Here is a 22,172-nt window from a genome sequence, read left to right on the forward strand (position 1 = left end):
TGAAAATAGACATATTCCTTCCCATGAAGGAACAGAAATATTCACAGAAAGAAATTATCTACAAGAACATATATTGTTTCCCATTCAGCACAAAGAGACAGATTTCTTGGCATCTTCTGTAGAATTTTGAGGAAGTGTCAACTCAGGAATTATTTGGATTTTTCTGTTACAGAGAAGTTTTGTATCTTACATGCTTACAGCCTTTCATAAACACAAAGAAACTGTAGTCAACAGCAACTGTCCCAGTCACACTGGGATTTTCCATGCAGATGATTACAAAAAGGCAAACAACTCCACAGAAATCTTGTTATTTCTCAAGATTCACATCAGAATGATGAATTGGCAGAATATGAGAGAGACAAATCCAGTAGCTTCAACAGCTTTAGGTGAGTTTCAGTTGATTCCTGGGAGATGTGGGACTGTTATACCAGCTCTACATTCAGGACTCATCTTTGCCATGTCTGCTCTTCATGCCAGAGAGAGATTAAAATTGTTCCTGCTCCCTTTTTAACCAAAATCAACAGCACGTGGACTGAACTCAACAGTTATTATTACAACTTTTACTTTTGACAGTGCATTTTTCTGAGTTTGTCCTGTCTCCTGATTACTAGAGCAGATCAGAAAAAGTATTTTCTTTTTCACAGTTGCTTCATCCTGAGGTGAAAAGTTCATAAAGATTCTGATGTCTGGAATACTGAAACTGAGTTGAAATGACAGGACATGATTTCATCATTTTCTATCACAATGAAATGTTTAGACATTGCAGAAAATAAAAACATCCATTTGCTGACTTAAATCAGACGTTTGTTTCAAGACAGATCAAAATTATTTGCGATGGAATAAAGCAGTTCAGCTGGTGAGAGAAACCACATTATATTGCGGAAAACCACGGCAGATTGAACTTGATCTTCACCCAACCCTCAAGGCAGAGATGTATTTTCCCATTCTAAAATTCAGCCCTACACAAACATATTCCATGTAAATGTTCAATCTAGACAAAATCCCACTTGCCAACCAGAAAGCATTCTCTTTGATATCATTCAACAAACTATGCTGATTACATCTGCTTTTTCCTTCTACGTGGGTCCTCTGAACCCCGACTGACCAAAGCTCACGTGACAGCCTCACCTGCACGTGATACTACACATTCTGGTTAGCTAGTTTAACAGCTCACTGCTTCTGAAACAGGGGTTTGCTCTTCCTCGCTCTTCCCTCTCTCCTGCTTTGCTCTGCGCCCACGGCAGGGTGCTTTCTCCTCCTGTGCTTCTCCCCCCACTAATTCACCGGAGCAAGCACCAGGAAAGGGTGAGCACTTGGCTTCTCCCTTTTGACTGGGTGAGCTGTTAGACTCAAACAAGCCATAACACGCATCTCAACTCACTCTTAGCTTGACTTAAACTTGAGAGATCACAGGGAAACTGGGATTCTTCATACTCTTCTGTTCTTAAAATTTTGTGTATCTTTATAGTACCTCCATTTTTGAGGCCCATGCCTTCAACCTGCAGCCGTGAGGGTTTTATTTTCTAGTTGAAAGCTGGAACTGAAAGCCTGTGTAATCACATGCATCCAAGAATGCGTTGTGAAAAGAATATCAAATGGACTGCCACTAGCAACATGCTTGTGAAATCTCCAGCACTGGAACTGTCAACGCTAAACTAAGGAGCAGATAAAATCCTGGACCCGATTATCTTCTCCCTTTGATTTTTTACTGTCACTCCGCTGACTTGAGAAGAATTCAACTTCTCCCTGAAGTGCACCAGTGTAAGAAGTAAGAGAAAGAGCTGTTAAAAGTTTAATGTTTTAAAACACTGTCTGCTTCAGGCTATTTTAAATGCTCTGATACTTCAGTTTTTGTAAAGCCTGTCACTTGATTAAAAATAAGTTATTTTGCCACTGATAAAACCACACTAAGTGTTATTGAAAGATTTATTAGTCTGCAGTAGTATTTTATAAATAGCCAAGTGCATTGTTACCTCCTCTAATACAGTCCAAAGCAAAAGTCCAAATACAGAACAAAGCAGGTAACAAGCCTTCGCCCAGATAGGCAAAACCTTCCTACCATGTAGCTGGGGCTGGGACAGTCTGGCTTTGCAACCCTGCAGCCGCTCAAAAAACAGCAAGCAGGGATAAAACATGACTGCTTTGCTCCTCACGCACAGTCAGAGGGATGAGACTCTGCAGACGACAAGCAGAAATACCAGGCAATTGTCCCACGGCCAGAACTGGTCCTAGAGCTGCAGCTTTGGGAAATGGGAATTCAGGGCGAGAGGCACGCTGTAACATCCTGCACGGCCCCTGCAGGGGGGACACAGCCCCACGGCTCTGTGGTAAGTCCCACACTGTGCAAAGGATGGATGCCACAAGTAACAAGCCTCCTTTCACTCCTTCTCCCCCCGCAGAGTTTGCTTGTAATACAGATGAAAGGTAGTGTACCTGCCTCCTGTCTGCATCCTTATCTGAGACCTAAGAAAAGTACAAGAAGCTCTAGAAGGAAATAAGCTAAAGGTATTTTGTTAGAAAAGCATGCGATTTTGGATAACACACAGATTTTGAATTGAGTCCTCTACAAAATACACAGTGTAATATAAAAATAAGCCAGAGAAACTGTATCCTGTTCCCAGTGCTGGCACTATTCACTGTGTGACTTCTGGCAAGTGGCTTCTGGACAAAGCTGAGAATATATTGGAAATTTTAGTTAACTGATCAAACAAAATGAACCTAAAGGTGTTTTCACTTCAGGGCAACCAAAATGCAGATTTTCAGTTACCTCATCAAATTGAAAACCCAGAGCATTGGAAAGTGTTGCTTTGGAGACCTTTAGGCTTTGTTGAGCCTTGAAAAAATGGCCATTTTGAAATGGAAATGTCTTTTCAAAATGAAAGATTAAAAAATGTGGATTTTTTTCCTCTCTACTCATTCTTGATTTAAATCATCTTGAGAATTTGATCCATATTAACAACTCAGCAAAGAAACTCTGCTCACCAATCTTTCTTTTTTCCATGAGATCAGTGAGAGTCTTACCATCTACTTAAATGGTCAGAACTTCTTTATAGCACTTGGAAATTCTCACCTTAACTTTCCAGTGCCTCAGATTCCTCATTTGTGAAACAGAGCCTATAACATGCCTCCATTTTTTTTGGCGTGGTTACTCTGTCATGGTGGACCAAATAATTTCAGATAATCATTTGTCAATAAAAATATTGTTTCAATGGACTAAATTGTTTCCTGACTTATTCAACCAAGTTCAAGTAGATGCAGTTTGACAGAAAACAAGTCAGCGCAGAATTTGGTCCAGCTCTTTAAAGTTCATTGAAGTCCCAGATGAAAGAAGTGAGTGATAAGTGTGGCACCTGAAACTAAAAGAAGAATGAGGTATCCTCATTCTGCAAGGAAAATGAGCTTAAACGCATCATTGACACCAAAAAAAAAGAAATAAAAGCTAAGCCATGAAGACGTAATCAATCTGTCAGATGCTACATGACACATACGTTGAAAAACAGCAACAGTAAAGACACAAAGAAATGTAATCTTTCAACGGGCATTTTAAGCAGACTTTTTCTTCCATTTTATATTCACTACGCTAATGTCCAGAGAACAGAAACTCTAATTACTGTTGCATGCTGAAGGCTGGCCAGTAATTATATACCTTTATCTTCATTAGATAAGATGTCTGTGCATAAAGCTTGGTCTGAAACAGAGCAGGTAAACTGGAAACTTGGAGACACATTTTCAATTAAGAGCTCACTTTAAACTGGCGACTCATTTTAATGCTGTGGAAACCTGCGTTCCTACTGAGGAGGAGTGAACATCAGCAGGACTTCTGCAGAAGCCCAGAATGTCTTGATCTCTGACTAGTGATTTCCTGTTTGGACATAGGGCCTATCATTATCATCATTGTGCAATGGTGTATATATGAATAATATTAAGCACACAAGCTTTTATTGGTATATTCATGCACTTACAATATGATAAATATACACTTTAGCAGTACTACCACTTTAACCTCTTTGCCAGGGTTAGAGCTGAGCATATTGCTTACTACATACCGTTACAGATTTATATCAGACAAAACCATTACGCAAATATCCAATGAACACACCAAATCATTCTGATAAACTAAAACTTCAGATAACAAACCTGATTTTTAAAATATCTTCCAAATTATATGTTTTCAGATTCTTTTTTCTAATTCTCTGAAAAAACTAAGTTAGTTAATGAGTGAGTGAAGACTTAGTCCACTAACTTCCACAACACAAGGACCCCAAATAATTTCTTTCTGTTTTTAAACCTAGATTCAGTCCAACAGTCTGATATATTTGGCAGGTTTACCAGATTCAAAAGGGCTTCACAGAAGCAAAAAAAAGTCTCTATTAAGACAGCCAGAAAGACACATTTAACCAAAAAATACCAGCATGGTGGCCATTCAGATAAAACAGAAATCCAGAGTAGATTCTAAAAGGGAAATATAAAAAATACTTAGAACAAGTCCAATGAGTGTAAAAATTGCAGTTTTTTGACCAAAAAAATCGGTTTAAAATCTGTTTGGAGAGAGCGCAAGACAGATCATTTAAACCTATACTGTTTAAAGCTCTATTCTTCAATCACCCTCCTCCAAGTTGTCACTCCCTCTGTGACATGAAGTTACTAAGCTTGTAGGTATGTCTCAAACTCCCAAGAGTTTCCCATATGACAGTAACAACCAAGTACCTACACTCAACTTTGCCCATAAACGCAAAAAAATATCCACTAGGAAAAGTGTTTTTCAGCTAACGGGGCCCAGGGAGGCTTGCTTTGGAGCTAAGCAATACCCTCAGCTGTTTGAATCCAAATTAAAATGAACTAATGTAACAGGGAGAAAGCTTAGCATTCCAGTCAGCTTTAGGCTAAGGCAAATTTCACAAAGGCCAAGTCCTCAATATGGTGCAGTTCACAAAAGTTAATGGGATAACAGTGATTTCCAGCAGCTGGAGGGGTAGCCTGTAGTATTTGTAGTCGTTTTGTGACATGCTGGTTATGTTAAAAAAAATTCAATTTTAACTTTTATTTGTAGCCATGTCTCTCATTTCCTATTCTCAAGTGACAGCCACAGATGAGTTTGTGAAAAGATAAAAGCTGCTGTAGACAAGCCAATGTTTCTGTCACTATGCTGCAATGCTTTCTACCATATCTCCCACAATCACCACTGCTGACCGTGTCCTTCCGCTACCATTAATGTGTGTTAATCATTAACCAAGCTGAGTTGGAATATGCAGGACTTCTTACAAGCTTTTAGTAGGAATATCAGTACAAGCAGAAAGTCTTCAAGAAGCAGCAATTTTCTTGAGGGTCCAGTCTGACCCTAAGACTTCAGTAATAAAAAGGCACTTAAAGGCATTCCTGCAAGCTCTCAGCTCACCACTGGCTAGGAAAGTACACACTGTGAGTAAAAACTAAGAGTAGCAGTATATGCCTGACATTTATCTTGCAAGGATGTTCAGGCTATAGAGCTGTTGTAAAGAGTAAATCCACTGGTCAAGTGTCTTATCCAGTAGTTCCCAGTCCATGATTGGCAGCCAACATGTTTCCTGTGAGATCCCCTAGTAGCAATTGTGACCAAAGTAATCTCCAAATTTAAATCTAACGTTGTCTGCAATACACTACTGGGTCAGTACCAAGAAGAGACTCAAACTTCGAGTCATACAGCTTCTGTTCCAATGTGGCAAACCAACTTCAGAGGAATTGCCTCCTTCTCTAGAATATCAGCTGACAACATTCCTGAACCTACCCCCACCCCGCTGAAAAGTAAAAGGCAAAGGTAGAGTGAACTCCGAAAATACTTCAAAAGTGGGAAGTGACAGACAATTCTAAGTATTTGACATGCAGGATGGAAAGTGTGAAATTTTGTGTTTGTTTTATTGCTCCACTGAACCAATCTATATGTAACAGCAATAATAAACCTTTGTCTTCCAGCAGTAGAACAGTTAGGAAGATGAAAGAACTTGTCACATTAGAGAACACCACTGGTTTGCAGGTCCTCTGCCTTTGTGTAACAGAGCAGTATGATCCTACCTTAATGACATCTTCATCTGATGATCTGCACTCCACAGATTCCAGAAGATCAGTCACAGTCCCATCATCTTCCACGGAGACCACTTTGACAGGGACAGCCACTGTTTTCCCAGTGAGAATAGCTGTATTCAGGATCTCTGCTTCCTAAGGGACCAAAAAAAGCCCCTTTAGTTAATATATTTTGCTATTAATTCATTAGTACCACCTAAATTCAGTTCATTATAATTATTTTAATTTCTAATGGCAATTCCAAGAACTGTTTCAAGTGCAGCAGGCAGAAAAGACAAATTTCCTCCCTTCAATCCTGGAACCAAACTCCTAGTTCTGATCCAGGGCTGTCAAGGTATTTGTCACGCTCCTATTGCTATTTCATGAACGCTCATCAAGTGTCAGAGAGACTGACCCTGAGAAATGACCCTGTACCACATACACAAGATGTACCATACACCTAGCAACAATGAAATCTCCAACCTGAGGAGTTCACTGATGATGATGCTGATCACATAAAAATAATGTCTTAAGTCTTGCTGGTTTACCCACAGAACCTTTTCCCAAGAGGTTTTCTACAAACACTGAAATTCTATGAAACTTCTGGACAAATACTTTGGTCAATATTTAGACCAAAGAAATATTGTGTAATCGTTAAGGAACAAGTTTGGGTTGAGGACAGTCAGAAATCCACTTTGCTCCAAATCTCCCGGGTGATATTTTACAAGTCCCTGCAGCTGGGGTTGTCTTCTGCGATACCCACGCTTTCCAACTTCCAGCCTGTAGACAGCCTGTACAGGGACAATAGCTGCTAGAAAAGCCACCCGGTAGCACGGTAAACCCTCTGGCATGTGCTCTAGCACGGCCTCTGACCGCGCGTTCGGTCGGACGCTCAGGCTGGCCATGTGTATGGGAGCAGCTCTAGTCTTAGAGGCAGGCTTTAGGCTGCTCTTTGAGATGTTGGCAGATTCAACAACTCAGCCTGTGAAATGGGCTACTGGCACGTCTCTCATGACAGATAAGATCTGGTTTCCCCTGCTCTGCCTCCTAGGGAATTAGTTTAAGAGTGCCACCATTTTGGTCCTGTGTAAACGACTACATATACCACAGGACTGTGGGGAATCAGACCCTCATCAGGTTTTCTAGGACTTATCCTGGGTCTTCTTGGGTAATGGTAGGCAAGCACGTGTTCACGACTGTTTCTTTACCTTTAATAAGGGTCATGCAAAACCATCCTCTCCCAAAAAAGAACGGTGCTGAGGAGGGCCCGGGCTTTTTAAACAAAATGAGCTCTGCAGTGATCTGTGTCACTGGTACGTCATTGTTGTGATCGTTATTGCAAAATGCATTCCTTCTGTTTGATTTATCACTTCTAATTTAAAAGCACCAAGTTCTGATTATACGACGAGCATGAGACTGAACAGCACGCTCAGTTACCTGGGGGTCGGAGCAGCCTCGCACAGCACATATCACTGATGCCTGCTAAGATGCACCGAGAGCGCAAACCAGCGCCTGAATTCTTCTGCTCTTAAACTGCATGAAACTGCTCATTCCTGGAAAGGTGTCCGAGCCTTTCAGAACTGTGCCTGCGAGTCACGGACTAACCCGTAGAACAAGAGGCTCTTGATTTCAGTTGGCTCTTGTGAAATAAAGGCTTCCAAAGCCCCCAAGTGCTAACTTCTCATTATCTAAATAGCTCACACTGAGCTCTGAGACTGACCTGATTTCACTTGTGGAAGACAACAAAGTGGGAGATTGAAACCAAGTTACCAGAAGATGACGACTCCCCCTGCTGCCTCTTGGGCTAAAGAGGAAAAGCTGGGATTGCTCTCATCTAAAAAGACCTTTCCATACTACTTAAAGAAACACAGACACTTTATTCGGACTGAGAGCAATATTTAAAGAAAGAAAAAACCTCTTGGTCTTTTGATAGCTACTTTGTTAAAGTTTCCCCATCCTCACCATGATCTTTAGGGGAGGGTGAAATAGGATTTCACAAAAAGAGAACTTAAGAAGAAAATCCTCTCCCTCCCTTAGCACAAAAGCCCTTCAGATATTTTGAAATTATAATTCATACAAAGGTGAGAATATCTGCCTGTACTGTAAGGCCCTTCTGTCTTGGGTGCACATTTGTTCTCAGTAGAGAATGTATTATTCAGGCAACTGAGATTTCAGAAATATTTGCAATTACGTTTCCAGGTTCTTTTATTTTTTTTCACACCTGGGCTTTGCAGCAAAGTTACTGCATGCAGATTTTTTAGATACTTTTGCCACTCTCCTACAGGCTCCACAGAGCTGCTAACGGGGGCAGCTTGACAGAACAAGTGCTATTAAGCACCCACAATAATTACAGAATCCAGGCATTAGGTCCAGACTTTGCAACCACCTGGGCTCGAATCTCATTTCAGTGGGACTATTTGAGGCCATACCATATGCCTGGCTGCTTGCACCTTGTGCCAAGCTGAAAAGACCTGCTCCCCCAAGCAGCAAAGGCCTTCTTCCTCCAGTTGATACATTACAGTATGACCCTTGCAATTATTTTATAAAGCAAAGAGAAGTTTAATAACCAAGCCTTTGAAACAGTTGATTAATGAGGACTGCTTACCAAAGGCAAATGTACCTTCCCCTGGTAAGAGCTAGGAACTGAGAATGATTCTCACAAGCTTAATGAATTTCTTTTGAGTTTCCAAATTTTCCAAGTGCTGGCTTTGGACATTCCAAATACAGACCACATCCTAATATAGCCGGTACCCGTCACTTTATGGAAATGCGTGCAAAACCAGGCTACTTAGTACATCAGCTGTTTCACTGTCACTGCCCTGTTTTCCTTCTCAGATACCTTCTAAACGCATGTGCATAGCACACCTAATCCACAGGGAATTTCTGCATGTCCAGAGTCTCGCTTGGCTTCAGGGCTCAGTAACACGGTCTCGGCTCCTGCCCCAGAGCTTTGTGTCTGAGGCTACAGTCCAGCAGATCTGTACATAACCCAGTTGTGTGAATCATCTGAATTACTTTAATGTGAGTACTTAACTGCAAGGAGATGAATGTATTCATACCTGATTCTACGGTAAGGAAGCAAATTGATATGTTGTCTCTATCCAAAATCAAAGATCCTAGATTCACAGTTTTGTAGGTTTTGTCTGTATCCATGTTCTAGATGTATGCTCAGAACCAAAGTGTTTCCAGATCTGTGCACAGTCCATATTGGCACAATGCGCAGCATGTGACAGTATTGCTAATTCCTAGACAGTCATCAAAATCTCCAAAACAATCTCTGTCCCCTCTATCTCGATAAGAAACGAGCGGGGTGGGGGCAAGAAGTAATGCCTGGAGTTCACAGAAATGTCTATGGTGATTTTCCCATCTTCTATCAGCAACTGCTTGTCCAGTCCCAGGAAAACAAATCCATCCAATACTTCTCTAAAGCAAAAGAAGGGCAAAGCAACCTGGCAATGGCCCAAAGCTGTGCTAAGTGACACTAGAATAACTCAGCTGTATATTCTGTTTGCAGAGTTTTCAGTACCTCTACGTGTATGGACTCGGAGGATGATTTCTTTAGGCACCTGGTTTGCATCTCACCCTTGAACACAGAGGCATAATAACCATTTACACTGATTTCCACAGCAGGGGCAGAGTAAAATGCTTCTTCAGTCATTTTTTTTAATGGCTAGAAAGGGCTTAATGTTGCCCTGATGAAAGCATACAAAAATTATTTCATTTTGAGGAAACAAACATGATATTTATTTAGCTATACAGAGATTTATAGTTCAGAGTCTCAGCATGTAAAAGCTATAAATCTAAATAGTTACTAATTTAAAAGTGTTACTTTTTGCTGCTTAGGTTATAAAGGAATCTTCTGAAGAAATATTATGTTCTTTATCCATAACTAACATAGATTATAGGAAATATGATGTCAGGGCATTGCCAGATGGGAACAGTTATGCTTTTGCAAAGCTATAGCCAAATATTCTAACAGCTACAAGTTGATTCCCTGAGCAGCTATTAAAAAGACGCTGAACTTTCTCTAACTATTGCATAGCATATCTCTATAATTCACATACACTGAACACCCCAAATAATAAAATGAAATAATAATAACAATCAGAGAAAAATGTTTTTCTCCATATAATAGAAAAGGAAGACCAGGTAATCTTTATTCTGAAATTGCTACCATGTTAAAAAAATAGTAATACTTTTAAAGAAGATTCTGGAGTGAGTGTTCTTTGCCTACTGAAGAGATTCATATTAAATAACTAAGCATATAAAGCCCTCCAGCAGAAACATATTCAGAAGATGTACACAGAAAGCATCTATTTAAGTAGAAATGCAGAAGCGAATACCTATTAGTTTTTTCAATTTTAATTGGTAGCTTCCTTGCAGTTTAATTTCGTTTCTGATATCTTTTGCATTGTAATTCCTGGGGTGAAAGAAAGGACTTTAACAATATCTTTATAAACCTTACAGAATTTCTTTTTTTTCCCCCTAGTTCTCTCTGTGTACAGAACATTTCCTAATGTTTGTATTAATAATGACTTTTAAAAGAAATACATGAGTAACTCATGCTTAGCTTTGAGGCCCCACATCAGATCTATGTGGCAAGGAAAAGTTTAGTACAAACTGTCAGCATTCTTTTCCAAAAGCATTTTAGCATGATTCAACACATCATTTTAATGCCGAATCCCTGTTAGCCCTCACAAACCTCACAACACTACAGCAGTGAGCAAGGCACCAGCTCGCTTTCAAAAAAGACCTGCAGACATGTTTCCTCAAAATAACTTGGACTCATCTGCAGCTCATACCCTTCAGGAGCCGAAGTACTTGTCCTACTACAATACACAAGGAAAAAAGTATTAAAAAGTCCCCACAACACTATAATACATGTTCTATAAGCACAGCAGATCTTCAGTTACATTTCTTGTTATAGTAGTGGAATATAACATTGCAGGCTAAATATCTAATTTCTAAAATCAGGCATGTTCCTTTTTGTTTTCAATAGGTAGCGTGGCTTTTGGGGTTACAATGTACAGTCTGCAATAGGGAAGAGAATAAAACGATCGTTGCAATCTCCTGAAGTCCAGGGCACGCCACCAAATGAATGAGTAGCTGCCTGAAAATCCATCCCCTTTGGTGCTCATTAATATCCCTCATCTTCCTCTTTTTTTTTTTCTTTTCTGTTAATCAGCCTGTAGAGCATTAATCCAGGGTACCACCTTGAATCTTTTCACTATTTATTTTAAAAAGGCCCAGATTTTCCTCCTCTTCAGCTAGCAGCCATCTTATTTATATCAAAGAATCCATGCTTCAGTCATGCATAACTAATTTCAAATCTTCTTTAGCATCAAGTCTCAGAATTAAGAAGCTAAGTGACAGCTGTTTAATTAACTCCTTAAGCTGATTAGAAAGCATTACAGAAATCCCCCCAAGGAAGAGTTTATAACTGTCAAGAGAGCCTAAGGCCATGTTAATGCTTCTGTTTAAATTTAGTAAGCTTCTAAACCAATAAAATCTAAATGCTTGACATCCTCATGGATGTGGTCAAATTCAGCTTTTTTCCTCTTGTTACCACTGCAAGGATAGGAAACAAAAACAACAACATAGATGGGATTTGAAAAGTCAGAAAGCAGCAGCTGAAGAAAAAAGCAAATAGATGCATCTCTCTAAAGGAGCTGCTGCGAGTTCATGCCACCTAACGCTCGATTATACCGGATTAGTACTGAACGCTGCAGTAAAGCTGAGCTTGCACCTTAAACGCAGAGTCATCTCCCAGCTTCTGATTGCAAGCACAAAGGTTTGTTCATTGGTTCTTAAAACTTAAATCCACCTTTAATGGTAAGATTACGGCAGTTGAAGTACAAGTTTCAGAGGCAGCTGGCGGGGCTAGATACATGTTGGCGCAGAGGAACTGAAAATGCTCCAAAGCAAATTTCCTTGGTTGTAGTACATTATTGTCAGCTCTGAGTTTGCAAACAGCTTGAGTTCAGTCCTAAAATATCGAAATATCGTAGTACTTGGTCTGAAAGCTTGAAATTAATAGAATAGAATTCTAATTTCTTTATTTGCCCTGTGGTTTCTGAGCCTTTAGCTCAGAAAAAATGCACACACGCACAAAAAAATTGAAAAATTAGCTGCGATTCTGTGTCCAAAAGAATAAAGGAACTGTGGCCAGAAATAACACAAAATAATTTGTGGGGCCTTTAATATAAATAGAATTACACACAAGTACAAGCTGAAACACTGCAAGTATGAGAAATGATGGTGAAACCTGAATGCAAAAATGTGAAAAGAATGACATGAACGTCAAAGTTAGCTGTTTGGTTTAACGTGTGCACCTTTCATTATGCAGAGTAAAATCTGAAATCACTGGGAATGGGAGAGAGGAAGGGGATGTAAAAGCAAATTAATCATGTTTAATTTAAGCACTTGCTACTTAATCAGTTTCCTTTTTTCCTTGATACAGGCAAGATATATCCACAATCAGATGTGCTGACACAGGGCTAAAACGGAGCATAAACAGAAAACCAAATGCATGTTTCTCTGCATGTATCTACCTGCTGACTCCTAGTCCTCCACACAGCTGCCAGAGAGAGAAAAATGGATTTTTTTTTTAATAGCAAAATATGATTGCAAAACTGCTGTTTAGAAAGAAATGAGTGGCAGAATCAATGTCTGACTATATTTTTCATTCTTTCTTTTTCAGTCTGTGATTCCTTGAAAAGTTTAGACTGCCATGCAGTTGGGGGTGGCTCACCTCCAGCCACGCTCTCACTCCTCCTCCACTGGCGCAGAATCAGTGCTTCTGGACTGAGCAGATTTGGCAAGGATGAGCAGTAAAACAAAGCCACATATACATACAAAGCACGGCAATCACAATTTTCCAGTTAAAAACAGAGAACAGCTAATGGTTGGATTGTGCTGTAGGGAAAAAGCAACAGGGGATAATAACAGAGATTGTCTGCCCCTCCGACTGTCACACGCGAGGCATTCTGGAAAAATACCTAATTATATTTAACCTGAGAGTTAACTTTTGCAAAGCCTTTTAGCTATTTTATATTCTTACTAATGAACTTTCATCTCTGTATAGATAGAATCTATCACTGCTAAGTTTGAAGGGGGGGAAAGAAAAGCTAAATATATACGACAGTGCTGTGTGGAGTAAATAGAGAGAGAAGGACCAAAATAACAGGTAGGCGTTACAAAGGAAAAGTGGGATCATTAAAAAGATGACCAACAGTGAAAGGTCTCTCATTACACAGCCTGTGATATTCAGTAAAAAGCTGAAGAAGGAAAGAAATTCTTGGAATCAAAATCCAGGTGCTACTATATCTGCCTTGGCGAAGTGAGGCTGCTGTTCAGGCTGGTAAACCCCCATGTTTCACGTTTGTCCGTTGTTAGGACTAGGCACCCTGGCCCGTGGACACTGCCTGTCATTGTGGGATGCAATCCCACATCTTTAAGTGATGAAAAAGCCAGGAAATAAATCGCCTTACTTTGAGGGAGAGAAAAATGCCTTCGCCTGTTGTGTCCCTTTTCCTTACCTTTGTCCGTCTCATGCATCTAAGACTGGAAACACCTCAAAACAAGGATTTTTTAATTTTTTTTTTTATTTGTGCAGCATCCAGTCCACCGTTCAGATCTGAGGCCAAGCTGCTGAACCAGCTAACAAGAGGTAACAGTTTTCTTGGAGGTGAAACATGGCAAGCACACAATAATTGCAAGAACTGAGTAGGGGTGATAGGACCTTGCCTGTTTTCGCTGCTAACTGTTATTTACAGCCCCGCTGCTGGGGTAAAGGCACACAAGGTTTTAATGGTTTTTAACAGTGACTGTACAGAGCAGAAGCGTGTCATTTTACGACTGTATTTTCTGCTAAGGATTTCTGAGAGCAGGCAAGCACACAGTCAAATTATCTAGAGAGGGTAATGAACTATTTAGCAATGGGACATTTTCTAACATCACCAGTATGATATCCAAGCCCCACTGGATCTCCTTTACACTCAGACTGCTGAGGAGTCAAATCCTCCCAACACGAGTTCACTTTTTTCTAACTGTAGAATAAAGGCAAATTTTATTTTGTCTCAGGTTTAAAATGACAAAGTCCCTACAATGCTTTGATGTCTAACATTTAGGAATTGTGTTAGCTTTTTTTGGCAAGTCCTCCATTGGTGTTTTGGTGGTTTGCAGTGCTAAGTAGGATACCATGATCCCAGGAAGCTGTCATGTACGTTGTCTGCTTATCAAAGTCAGAGAGCTATGAAGTCTGCGAATTGTCAGGCTGAGGTTCTTCAGAGAAATTGCTAATTAATTCACAGGCTCCAAACTGTAACTCCATGAAGCTGCATGTGCATATTCGATTTTGGTCTCTAGACAGACTGCTTTAGCTGATAATCAACAGGGTTTGCTCTTAAAAGCAAACAAACAAACAAACTTGGGCTGGATTTCTTCTTTGCTTTTCTTAAGCAGGCTGCCAGCAATTTTAGATGTCATTGCGAGAGGGAAAGGCATGTCTGATTGTCAAAGGAAGACCTTTCAGAAAAGCAGAGCTGGGAGATCTGGCCTTAGGTACACGAATATACTGTGTCTGATGCTGCTGAATTGGTGAGACTGGTGAGACTGGTAGGGACATGTCATGCAAAATTAGCTAAACCCAATCAAAATTTCACACATGGGGTCAGCATCTCAGCTCCTGGATTGACGTGCCAGCGTGAAGGCTCTTTTGATTCTCAGGCCGGCAGTCAGGAAGCCTAATGCAGAGGTTTGGTGCCTGCAGGGGTTTTGGAGCTCTGTAAGGGGTGGATTATGGGATGTGATGTAGGGGTTTCCAGCAACAAAATGAAAGCTCTAGGATATCACTTCAAAGAAAAGATGCCAATGAGACTCTAGCAATGCAATTTAGCAGAGTAAATATTTGGTACGATGTATAGCAGAGCCAGAATGACTGGGGTCAAACTGACTGAAACAGCTTCACTTTTGTGGAGGGAAGCATTAAAAATCCCAAAACAAATCACTGGCTTTGCTTAATATGTGGGGTTTTTTTTCTTCTGTCTCTTCCACACCTCGCTGCTGCCATTGCCAGGCTGTATTCTGAGTCGCACATGAATCGTTCCTTCCTTCCACACTGTGCTAACCCCCGTGCCCTTGGTGGTCTAATGGGAATACTAAGGGACGCAGCCAGGGAACCCTTTCCCATCTGCCATACAGCTCCTTGGGGCCTGGCCAACAAGCAGCAGATTAAAGCAACCCTGGGGATGCAGAAACATCCAGCAGAGAAATTTGACAGGTTTTTTTTCTGTCATTCTCTACTTTCCAGAGCGAGACAGCAGCGAAATTGGCATATTTCCCTGCTGCACACGCTGCTCCCCATGCCCTCGGCAGGCACGGCTGCCCGCGGGGCGGGTGACCGGGCAGGGCTCTGTGCCACCAGGGACTCTCTCCTGCCCCAGCCCTCACTGTCTGCTCTGGCCACAACCACACATCTGCACTGTCACAGCCAGCAAAGGACGAGCTGGAAGAGAGCTGAGGCTGGGAAGGGTGGGAGATGGGGAGTGGGAAGGGAAAAAAGAAAATATGAGAAAAATACTGTCCCACTTTTCTTTGTTAAAAGATACAGGACCTTGCAAATTCTTGTATAGTGTGGTACATGTAGCAAACATTGCAATGGATGCTGGGCACAGCTGATAATTGAAGCTGTTGTTTTAGCAGTGAGACCTCCCTGCTCACACACACTGCTCTTATACTCCATTACCTGCTCTCTCCCTCCCACATAATCACACATGGGGTGAAGCCTGTTTCTGCACTGACTGGAACTATTCATACTATAGATTAGGAATGCATAAACGAGTCAATGACCATAGTAGCTACATCAACTTTCTCAGAAAAATGTTTCTAAGTGCTTATCGCAGAGGTATAAATGATGTTGTCTTTATGCTACTGGGGAACAAGGTTCCTGTAAAAGGCTTCCCCAGGCTCCAGCCATGTGGGAATCAGGCGCCATCAGAGTCCTCTGAGATATGCAAAACAGACAGAACAAAAGGAGATTCAGTGTTTTATGTTCTGAATAGGTTTAGATTTTTCTATTGTTTTACCAACAAACAAATTCACACCTGAAAACAACTTCAGTATCATCTTGTAATGTGTGATGACGCATCTGCTGAGGTCTGCCTGTCAGCGCTTTACGCAGAGTTTTGTTGGTGCTTTGAAGCCCTGCTGTGAAACTTTCAATTATTTTCACATACCAGACTATCACCCTGAGCCTCCCTTGGTGACTCACATTCCCTTTGTCAGCCACATGTTCACACTGGCCCAGCTGAAACCCGACCGATGGGGGCAGAGGCACAGATGCAGCCTTCCCTATTACAGGTCTCCACAGAGGACCCCCCACCGCCGCTGGCTTGCCAAATGCTGCCTTGAGCTCCAGCACCAACCACGCAGCACCTACTTGGTCTTTGGAACTTGAAGATCCCCATAACCCAGGCACACGATGCAAGCGCCTCATTTTCACCTCAAAGTCAGTGAGGGTTTTGCCCCACCCTACCTAGCTGCTCTATTATCTCCAATTTTCTCAGCTTTTGAAGTCCAGTCAGCTCTTTCACCAGCACGTCTGTGCTTTTTCCCATGACATCTGCAGACTTAGTTACTTTACAACCCTCTTTTAAAATTCATCTCTGCCATAGTGACTACAGGATGTTGCAAGTCTTGAACAGACGTGTTTGTTCTTCTCCTCCTATCTCCAACTACTTTGGTTTAACTCTGTGAGGCCAAGCAAGACCTCCCAGCAAAACAGGTATGTCAAGCTGCACGTACGGTGTTTGTAAATATATAGATTCAGTTCCCTCCATGTCTACGAAGCACTCCTCAGAGAGGAAAGCCATTTAGTATCGCCTACAGTAATCACCACCCTAACGCATTTATCCACCCTGACTTGATTTTCACATAATTTTACGCGTTCTGCTATCCCCCTTGCAGTTTTCCCGAGGTGAAAGCTGAGCAGCAGTGCCCTTAGAAGAGCTGCCCAAGCCTCCACACAGAGCCACTGGAAAAGCCAGGACCAGTCCCTGGAGCTCTGCCATCCCACTGCCCCTGCTGCACATGGAAAATCCTGGTAGCAACACGGATGATGTACAAAGTGTGGTGGGAAGACAAAGAGAAAATGATGCAGTGACAATGAGAAAAAAGCAGATTTGCAAGGATGAAATCTGCCCTAATGTGGCAATTAATATAAGCTCACATGGCAGAGCCAGAGAGCAAGGACTGAACTGGTTTTTCATATTTCTAAAGAGAAGAAAGAGGTTTATAAGGAACAAGAGAACTCATGTTCTCCTGGTCACCGTGCAGAGAAGAAGGGACTAAGTTGCCCATTCCAATATTTCCTTACAGATTGGCCTTGTAGTTTTTGTAGCACATTCATATTTAGGAATGTCAAGCAATAAGGAGCCTGAGCTAAATTGGGACCATCACAGGGGCCTTGGAAACCTGCCTCAAAACCAAAGATTCATTCATGAGCAGACTAACGGCAGAGCAGCGGGGAAGCCTGCAGCCAACGGGCTCTGCTGGGTTAGTAATTAGCTCTTTATTTGAACTTTGAACAGAAACACAAAAATAAACAAAAGGGACATTCAGAAAAAAATATGATGTTCCAGCTCCCATATGGTAAATGGGGCCAAAGTCTGCTCTGAGACATGTGACCGTGACATTCATGAGGACACCATGATGCCCAGGGCAGAATTTGGGTCACAGTCCTTAGAAAAAAATCCATGACAGTGACTAAATAAGGACGCTGGTCCCTGCCTGTCACGGCTGCAGAGGTTGTACCCTTACGCCACCTTGGGTAAACTCATCCATTCGCTGTGTCACATCATGTGTTGAGAAGGACATTAACACTGTACTTCTAGAAACAAAAGTAGGCAAGTGCCATTTATCCATGTGTACCTTTGGCTATAACACTGCCATCGCTACAGCTGAGAAGCCCAAAATTTCACCTCTTTGCATTTGGTCTTGGTAAGAAGATTTCAATAATATTTTTTTCATATGACACAGCAATCAAAATTTTATTTTAAAAAACCTCCCTATTTGCAAGTTCTATGCCCACAAAGATATTTTGGTGCCTGGATTTCAATGGCACTGATTTAGAACTTTTTCTGTATGATTAGCCTGTGACAATAGCTAGTGCCAGACCCTTTGCAGGTATAAACGGGTGCAACTTTGCTGATCTTGCAGATATGCCAAGAAACCAACCCATACATCTCTTCCCCCTGCCATACATAAAGGCTACAGTACAGGGCAGTATAAGAATCTGAATGAAGATAGAATGTTCTTAGGTCTGATGAAGTAGGCAGAGAAAGGAAGTAGTGAGCCCGCAAGCTCTACTTTGATCGTTTAGCCTTTGCAGATTTGTGACAAATTGTTTTTTCTGCATGAATCTGAACTGATACAGATTTACATGAGTAGTTAAAAAGTAATACCAGTTGGGAAATAAAATCCCTAACAGCACCACAGAAAAGCAATAAACTTAAGAAGCAGTTAGACAGACAGAAGAATGATCAGAAATGCTTTACAATAGAAGAAAATTAATAACAGAGAGTGGTTGGACACTTGTAAAGCTGGTTGTAGCAGGCTGAAAGCAGGGAATCCAAAAAGCCATTAGAAAAAAGACATGAAGAGTCTTGTAATAATATCCTGAGGAACAGGCATGCTGCAGATTCATCGCCTTTAAGACTGTATTGTACGTTCTGCAACAATTGTTTAATGTCTAATCCTTCTGGAATGATTGGTAGAGAACTTCTGTTAGTGTCAGTCCAATGTCCTCAACAAAATAAATCTGGACTTGACATCAAATTACGTACTTTGTACCCAGGACATTTGAAGTATTTTCCTAATCTGATGTATACAGAGATCTGTATCCAATAATTCTTCTGATGTCAATGCAAGAGTAACAGCTTCCTTTTCTTCCTTCAGCTTCTTCTCATTTTAAATATGAGAAAAAGTCATCTGAAGAAAGCACTGTGTTAAGAACTAGTCACTCTCTGATGATTATTAAGTTGTGACCTGGACAGTTCTAGGCTGCAAAACTCACACTGATAGCAAATGCTGTTATTTGTAGCGTTGGGTGACTACAGAGGGGGCTGTTTCTAAGGCAGACATCTAGAAAGGACCGGGACTCATACTGTACCCGATGACTTTGACAGCAAAATTGCACTGATTTTAATGAGTGTAAACTTGATGACTAACAGATCATCTATCTTACTGTGAAATAATAGTCCATAACTTCAACTAAGTGCAACTGAAAGTGTCTCAAGGTTCTAGCCTTTTTTTTACAAATTTTGAAAATTAAGAAAGATATGCTTGAGGAATAGGTTTTTTCCAGATAACTTTTTCAGAGATAAGTTTACAGGTAGGAAGGGGAAGGTACAGAGGAGCCTTTTATTGATGGCTTATAAAGCGCTTGATTTGATAAATAACTGCCTCCAGATGCCAACATTGAGCCTGGTGTGAGCATTTATCACCTTGTTACCAGCTATATAGACTGCCTCTAGACATTGGCTCCTGCAGGACCCAAGCTGATAAACGGCTGCAGTAGGCTCGGCACTGGTTTGTGACAAGCTTATTTAGTGGGTTAAAAAAGAAGAAAATCTTTAGATGACAGCAATAAAAGCTTGGTTCTTCTTCAAGGTGCCACCAGACACATGGGACTGAAATAATCTCACTTTTGCTTTTATTTGCTTAGGTTTTCCTGTTTGTTCAAAATTTACTACAAGTTAGGGGCCCCACAGCCAAAAGCGCCACAAAGCTCCTGACTAACTGTGATAAAATGACAGTTTTCCTCAGAAAAAGCCTGTTTTCAAGAACCAGAGTTAGTGTGATGGCTTGCAGTGCCTTCAGTGAGATCCGGTTTGAGCTCTAACCAGACTGAGTTGATAACTTAACAGTGGTTAGATGGTAACCAGAGTCTCCTCATTATTCAATGCTTCTTTTATGCCTTTCTGCTTTCTAAATTAGGAATTTACCCCAATGTCCCCAGCATTTCAACTCCCTCTTCATAAGAGGTAAATAATCCTTTTTGCTTTCCGTCTCTAGCCTCCTTTGATTATTTGCCACTCAAGCCTAGAACAACTGAGAAAGGCCTCAAAAAGGTGATGCAAGAAGAAAAGATGACTGAGAGAGGCTAGAAGAGACATCCATGGGAAGATCAGTGGTCTGGTGAAAGGGAACCAAGACCAGAGATTCACAGCCTTGCATCACAAAAGAAAAGGGGAAAATTACCAGGTGGCAGGGCTCAAAATAAACAGAAGATGGTTTTGCACATAATGTAGCTAAATCATATTGCCACAGGAAACAGGAATGTTTGCATGGATTGACCTCCATTGCAATTTTAAAAGGAACTAAAATTAATGGAAGAAAGATCCATATCACACTTCTAGATCACAAACATGCTGAGTTATACACACTTGAAAGCAGCTTACTTTGCTTTTATATCATTCCCATGGCATCTGCTATCAGCTGTTGCTGGACATGGGGAAATGGATCAGAAACATATTTGGCCTTAGCCAGTGTGATTCTCTAGATAGAAACAAGTAATCTGTTTACTCTAACTGTAGTTTGAAAGCAGAATTAAAACTTCTTTCCACAGAGCTGTTCAGCTGTTGTCTCATTTTCAGGGACTCATTTTATTGATGGACTTGAAGAATTCTGTTGGTTAATGGAATGGATTTTGGCACTAGTGGAAAATATAAGCCCTCAATATAAAATATTAAATTATTCCTGATTAATTCTTTTATGGGCTTGGACTTGCAACTGATTTAATACTCCTGGATAATTACTTCTATTATAACTGTGTCTTTGATTTTTAATTAACCGTACCAAGTTTCTCATTCAAATCTAATATTACCTTTGTTAACACTGTCAACTCTCCGTTTAGATATTCTGTTCACATCAAACTCTGATGCTCGGATCTTCAAGTCTGCTTTTGCACAACTGTGTGAACAGACTCCATATGAGGTTTATTTATTCTACATAATCATCTACAAAAATACTGTCTTCAGTGACCTGAACACTGTTGTCAGCCAAATAACCCCATTCTCTTAGTACTACTGCTCTCACATCACCTCATCTAACTCACGTGACTCCCCTGATACTAATTTGGTTGGTCATTTCAGTAATTAGTCTCCTGATTTTCAGCTACTTCACTGAAATTACTGGCACGGTTTAAGTTAGGACATGCACAGAGCTTCATCTTTTATTGGGGACAAGAACTTCATCCCTCTTCCTGACTCATGAAAATCTGGAATAGCTATCTCTACAATCCTTTATGATTATACTGAGATAATGAAGGATACTAATACAATGATACGTGTATGACGACTTGATTTTTGTTCTCTCTGGTCAGAAAGAAGCCTCTCCTGCAAGAGGCTTTATGATAAAAAATACCAGTAACCTACTGACTGCGTCTCTTTGGGAGCAGATGAGTTTTTGACTAGGCTGTGTCCTGGCTGCAGCGGCATCACACACTTGTTGCAAGACTATGGACAAGCTGAAGCACAACATTTTCAAACTTGTGGGCCATTACTCACCTAAATCCATATTTACAGACCTAATTAAGTGACTCTACTCCATTAAAATTCAATACAAGAGAGCTGCCTGGGAATTGCGTGCTGAGCATTTTCAGTGATCAGACTTCTTATAATTCAGAGTCTGGATATGAATTTAGGTGTCATACGTGAACCATTCACATCAGAATTTGATCCTTGCTTTGAAAATGTCAGTTTTTCTTCTTTAACTTCCTTGTAATTAGATTCACATTTGCCTATGGGGAGAGGATATTGACAGTACTTACAAACTCCCTTGAAATCATTGTTTGGGTAAAGGGTGAGACATAATATGTAAAATGCAAAGTTCCAGCATCACTTTGCAAACTATCACATTGTGACAAATAGATGGAACTTTGCATTTTTAAAATCCATGCCCTTTTTATGTTTTAGGGACTCCCTGAAGTCTCCTTTATTTTGTGCATTTTCCTCTTCCCTCTGCCAGCCAGCCTGACTGTAGCACCTCTGCCACCCACCACTGTTACTTCCAGAGCAGCTTGCTGGGTGACCCAGAGCTCTCCTCTTGTCTTGGGGGTCAAGCACACACCACAGTGT

The 22,172-nt window shown here is 40.9% G+C and overlaps 1 protein-coding gene across 1 annotated transcript in view; it reads right to left on the minus strand.

The window, feature by feature from the left end:
- The window catches only part of TMEM132D (transmembrane protein 132D), a gene marked incomplete at both ends in the record, with an annotated part of 259,935 nt that overhangs the window by 34,717 nt on the left and 203,046 nt on the right, over positions 1-22,172 (minus strand). Inside the window, one exon of the mRNA XM_082007930.1 lies at positions 6,049-6,192. Within this exon, the coding sequence (XP_081864056.1) occupies positions 6,049-6,192 (144 nt within the window). The remainder of the gene's footprint in view (positions 1-6,048; positions 6,193-22,172) is intronic.

The sequence above is a fragment of the Phaethon aethereus genome (genome assembly GCF_964289735.1).
Source record: "Phaethon aethereus genome assembly, chromosome: 17".
NCBI lineage: Eukaryota > Metazoa > Chordata > Aves > Phaethontiformes > Phaethontidae > Phaethon > Phaethon aethereus.